Below are 6,000 nucleotides of genomic sequence, written 5' to 3'. Positions count from 1 at the left end.
AAGCTGGAATTCCTCTGACAGCATGCTAGCTAGGAAATTTTGACTGTAAACATTGTTTAATGTGAAGAGTTCAATTCAGGAATGCAGGAACTTTCTGGATTTTTTTTCCTACTCAGTATCTCATTTCAATGTGTGTTTCAGCTCCCTTCACTTGAATAGACCTTGCTTAAACCTAATAATGTGCAATACTGAATATCTCAGTAAATATGGGCAAAAAGGCTTGACTAATATTAAAATCAAGTCTGTACACAACATCCATTAGGACAACATGAAGAAGACTCATACAGGATGAGAGAGTCAAATTTAAATTTTCTCTGTATGTTGCAGTCTTGGTATCAAAAGGGAATGGGGCTATTTTAAACAGAGATCTGATTGAAGAGATCAGAGAGATGTGAATCTCACAGCCAGATACCCACGCACAGAGCCTCTGAAGTCAGCGCAGCTGGACAGTATTATTTGTGTGCCCTTATCAAGCTCTGACAGACATTTTCACCTCAAAAGGTTCATTACTGAGAGATCAGAATCACAGTTCCTTATGCAATAATGAAGCTGCACTAGAAGAGAGGGCACAGCACTGGCAATGTGCAAGCCAGAAAAAAGTGCGAGAGGCCAGACTGTGCAAAGCATCTAAACTGCAAAAAAAAGTCCAATTCCTAGCAGGTGGCTGTGAAGTTGTCTGAAAGTGCAGTCTCTTGATTCTCTGCTGCTCTTTGCCTGGCCAGTCTCCAAGAGATGATTTGGAGAGGTGTAAAAGCAGCTTGAAATTAGCTGAGAACACTGGGCTCCAGGCTCAGAGCAGCCAGCTGGAGGCTGCCATGCCCTGGCACCCTGCAGCCACCCACGCCTCTGCCCAGCCCTGCTCATCCTCCCCTGGTGCTTCCACAGCCAGGAAGGGGACTGGGGACACACAGACCCGAGCCTCTTACAGGAACACAGAGCCTGAAGAGCAGTGAAACACTAAGAACTGACACTGTGCCCATGGCAGCTTTGTCTGATTTGGTAAAAAGCCTGCATCACTCCCAGCAGAAAATTGTACATTGATTTTACTCACAAATGTATGACAGCAGTTACTTTCCAATGCTGGCATTAACAAATGTGGGCACAACAAAATATTCCAAGAAAGTCATAGCAAAACAATAAACAATTAGAAAGCAGTGGCTAAATACAATTCATAACTGTTAGGCATGGCTACAGCAATGCTCTTAGACTGGTACCTTATTTTACACTGAGATTACATAGACAAGTTCAAAAGTATTTTGAATTTAGACCTTTGTAATTACATCATAATTACAGTGTCCTGGGTAACAAACTAAGACTTTGTAAAGCAGGTATCTAATTCATCTGAAAATGAATGCTTCCTTTATCTGACACAGCCAGTGGTTTTACCTTTGCTGGTATAGATGGTTTATTTGATGGAAAACATTTGTTTGTAAAAATGTAAATGCAACTGATCCAGAAGGGAAAAATATCATCAACCACCAGTAAAAATAAACTGCATTGCCCTTTCAAATGGCACAATTTTTGATGCTCATTGTGAACATGTTTCACGCTGGTTTGACCAGTTCTCTTCTTACAGTGTAGTAGTGTTTTTGCATGAAATGTATTAATTGATGTAGAGCCCTCTTCCCTCATTCTGCAGCAAGCTGTGTCTATCATTGGTTGAGTCCAATGGAATTGAGTTGATTCTACCTCACCCCACGATTTGATCTTCTTGTGTTTTCTTACAGAAACTTTTAAAGGGTTTTCTTGTTTAGCTTGAGAGATGAATACAAATATTCACCAACCAATCCCCAAATCCAAACCCTTGATTTTTCAGAGGTTTCTGTTCAGCAAAATTATGACATTTAGCAACAACAAAGAGCTCCCTGTGTGAATTATTGCATACTTACCTCCTGTGGGGAGGTAAGCTCCCTCTGCTGCAGCTGAGCATGCGGCTGGCGAGATCGCTGCTTAAATCTTTTCCAGACCAGACCTCAGAAACACACCTGGCTCTGGCTGATCAGGTTCCCTCTCTGCAGGTGAGAAAAACCTGAAAACTCCCAACTGCACAGCTGACATCTGGCAGGATTGGAGTCCAGCCCTGAAACCTCATCCAGAGGAATCCTGATGGACACTTTCAGTGCCTGAACGATGACTGAGCACTGTAAGTGTGAGAACACTAAATCAGCAGTTGGGCTGACAAGCATCAGACAGGGATTGCTCCAGTGAAGCTTGGTGGGGCAGGGGGTGAGTGTGAGCACCCAAGGGACCTTTCTGTTTGTGCACAGGGAGTTCCTGTCTGACTCAGCCATCACAGTGCAGGATTCTCTAAGAGTGCCAGGCATTACAGAGTCCTTCCAGTTCACAAATGATGGGACCTGCACAGGTAAAACAGAACTTTTCCAAAGGGCACCGAAAATGAATACAAGAAGCAGCATTTTTAATTATGGTTCCATAGACTGGTGCAGCTCACAAACCCTGGAAAACACAGGACAGCCATTTAAATACTTGTGGGAAAACTGATTTTCACTGATAGGACTGGGAAGCATTCCTTAGGGATATTAATAACCTTTCTGTTGTGAAAAATCAGAGTTAAAATATAAAATACTTGATGTTAATGTAAGTATCTTCATTTTGTTTCCTTGTTTCAACATTAACATTGAGTTATCTTTTAGAAAATTTAGCTGCTGCCACTTCAGAGATGCTGCCTTTGCAGCCGGGTGTATCCATGGTTCTGATCATACCTTTATGTTGTAAATATGACCTAGGAGCCAAAACTGGAAATGAAACTAAAGCCCCACTTTGCAGACATAATTAGACATGTTCACTGATACTGTCTGGAAACGTGCAAGTGTAGTAGGCCTTTGTTCACTTCTTGTCTGCTTGTTCTGTACTATTGTCACCTCCTGTGTGGTGACACCCAGCAGTAATCCTGGCCCATGGCACCTCCTTTGAGTCAGGCTTCTATAACCAAGGTTGCCAGTAAAATTCCTGAAGCTGGTTAGTGAGACACAGGGCTCTTCTCTTGAGTAATCTCAGTGACTGGGTAACGCCAAGTATCAAAGAGATGTTTTACAAAAACCAAAGGCAAGTGTTTTACATTAAATCTTACAAAACTGTACATAAGAATAGTCTACAACATGAAAATGGCCATTAAATGGTTGTAATAGTTACGAAATGTAGTAAATATAACAATTCTAATGTTTCATATATTTATCATATTAATCACTGTATTCATACAGTTGTGTTTGTATACATGTATTCAATGGCACTGTAAACAGTTGTTGGAAAACACACATTAACTCTTAACCCATTAGAAGTTATTATAGTACTTTTTCATCCAAAAAGTTAAAATGCATCAATGTATCATTGACTTAAAAAAAATAGCCTTGTAATATAATGCACATTTGACACTTTCTAGGGTAGCAATCAAGATGAAGCATAACAGAGAATGTTCTAGATTTCAGAATGTTTTACATTTACACCTAACGTGATACAAAATTTTAAACATTAAATGTAATTAAATAATACACAGTTTATGAAACAGTTGCTTTCAGAGATCCATAATGCACAAAATCTAGTTAGTGTCTAATGGGAGTTCCCAATAATTTATATCTCTGGGACCTTTATGGAAAACTTAAGTTGGTTTCTATGTAACATCTCATAGGTAAAGTAAGTTTGAACTGAATTATCTCTTTTTTTTCCTGTACAGAGCTGCATTTAGGTGGATAAAACATTATTATGTTTATTTATGTTTCCCTTTGCTGGACATTCATCCAATAAGCCTTGAGCATATGCTTAAGCATCTGGTAATGACATTTTGTGGGGCAGGGAAACTCACTATCTATGTCTCTCAGTAAACAAAGTGGTTCTATTTTTTTCCACAGTTAAGGCAACTATACTGATATATTAGACACACCATATGTTTTTATGTTGCTTCCTACAATCTAAACAATAAGAGTGAAAAGAAGTTTCAAACATGCTTTGATCTTCTTGACCACTCAGGAATTTCATCAAGCTGGTAGAGAGCACTTCACCCTACAGGGGAGCAACCTGGTACCTGGGCTGGTGAGGGGTCCCTGCCATGGCAGGGGGGCTGGGATTTGATAATCTTTAAGGTCCATCCCAAGCCCATAACATTCTATCATTCCATGAACTGTAGCACAGCTTGTTAGCTGCTCACTTAAAAAAACAAAGAAAGGATTGCCTTGAATTTGAAGACTGACCGTTCATATAACTTACCAGAAAAATTAAACAAATAAACAACAGCCAGTCAGATTCTAGCAAACGAAATTGATGAAAACAGTAACACACACATAGACAATTTCTGGGTTTTCAGTTATTTTTTTACCCCATAACTTAAGCTACACAGACCCTTGTGATCATCCTCACTGTATCTTGGGTGGGCTTTGCCAAAAGCTATCTTCATGACACTTGGTATCTGCCAACTCCAGCATTTCACTTCTTATTTATCCTAACAAATCACATCAACTAGAGAGCCATTTCCATTTGTTTCCAGTCGGGTAAGGCTGCAGGTATCAATGACTGAGCAGGAGCTCTAGCACTGCAGGGCAATGCAGCTACAGGGGACAGTGCCACAGAGCTGCTAGTGCTGCCAGAAGAGCAAGGCAGGGGCTCAGGGCTGGGCTGCTCCCAGTGCCAGTCACGCTGTGTTTGGAGGATGACTTGACAGTGCTTGTGGTGGTTGTGCTGTCAATCTTTTTCACGGTTGGTTTTGGTTCATTTCTGTTTTCTGCACGGGTTTTCTTGTCCTTGAGTATATCTGAAAACATGAAAGTGAACATGAGATTAATCACACATCTTTGAAATAGTGCTTGAACATATTTAAATATTGCTGGAACGTGGTGTACACTCCCTCTGAATAACTGAAACATGGATGGAGACTGATGGGGCACTTGCACTCATGTTTTAGCTGGGCTCAGTGTGGCTGCTCTCTCCTCAGCACCCACTGTTTTTCTCCACAAGTCTTCTCTGCCTGCCTGGTGGCTACTCACAGACACAGCCTGAGCAGAATAACAGCTGTTCTGCATTGCAGTGCCTGGGCTCTGAACCTCATCTCTCACAGAAAGCACCTTCAGTTTCCCCTGGGCTGGGAACTAGCTCATGCTTTAAAACGTGGAGTTAGGATTCAGTGGATTTGTGAAACTCCCTCCAGGCTGGTGGGGTGCTGCAGGAGATTGGATATTGACTTAACAGAACCCCAGAAAGGGCTGGGTTGGAAGGGACCTTAAAGATCACCTTGTTCCACCCTCTGCCATGGGCAGGGACACCTTGCACTATCCCAGGCTGCTCCAAGCCCCATCCCTGGGACACTTCCAGGGATGGAGCATCCACAGCTTCTCTGGGCAACCTCTGCCAGGACCTCAGCACCCTCTGAGTACAGAACTTCTCGTAGTATCTAACCTAAAACTCTGCTCTTTTCATTTAAAATCACTACCCCTGGTCCTTTTTAGTGTCTGCCTGTATGAAGGGTCACTCTCCCCCCTTTCTGTAAGTCTCCTTTAAGCACTGGAAGGCCACTCCCTCCAGATGCATTTTGAGGCAATGCCATGTATTTTTATACAAAGAGTTGGATTCTGAAGAAAGTAGGAGTAGCCCTTTATTGCAAAAACATGGATTTGTTTTTTTTATAGGGAGAAAATAATAAATCTTCAGTTATGAAGACATTTCCAAGCTATTTGCAAATATTGCTGAGACCATATTGCCCTTAAACCCTCTCATCGGCACTGTGGAGAAAAAACAAACAAACAAACCAAAAGACTATTTCATCTGCTGAAGGGATGATCATTTTATAGTCAATCTGTGAAAGCATACCTGAGTGCTCAGAAAGAACAAATGCCTACCTGGAAGAATTTATAATTAACAATACATGTTCAGGTCCAAGTTTAAAGGATTTGTGTTACTAATGAATGCAGTGCACATACAAAAGAAAGCAAAAAGCATGGATTTGTAATGCAGATGAAACAGCAGTCCAATCTTAAAATGAAAACTCTGAATCAC

General features: G+C 41.3%; 1 protein-coding gene across 1 annotated transcript in view; it reads right to left on the bottom strand.

The window, feature by feature from the left end:
* Positions 1 to 1,025: 1,025 nt before the first annotated feature.
* Positions 1,026 to 6,000, bottom strand: part of LOC132331513 (glypican-5-like) — a 369,094-nt gene continuing 364,119 nt past the window's right edge. Inside the window, exon 9 of the mRNA XM_059854951.1 lies at positions 1,026 to 4,762. Coding sequence (XP_059710934.1) covers positions 4,560 to 4,762 — 203 coding nt within the window. The 3' untranslated portion in view covers positions 1,026 to 4,559. The remainder of the gene's footprint in view (positions 4,763 to 6,000) is intronic.

This window comes from Haemorhous mexicanus, chromosome 10 (assembly GCF_027477595.1).
Source record: "Haemorhous mexicanus isolate bHaeMex1 chromosome 10, bHaeMex1.pri, whole genome shotgun sequence".
Lineage (NCBI taxonomy): Eukaryota > Metazoa > Chordata > Aves > Passeriformes > Fringillidae > Haemorhous > Haemorhous mexicanus.
This window is presented reverse-complemented; position numbering and strand designations above follow the sequence as displayed.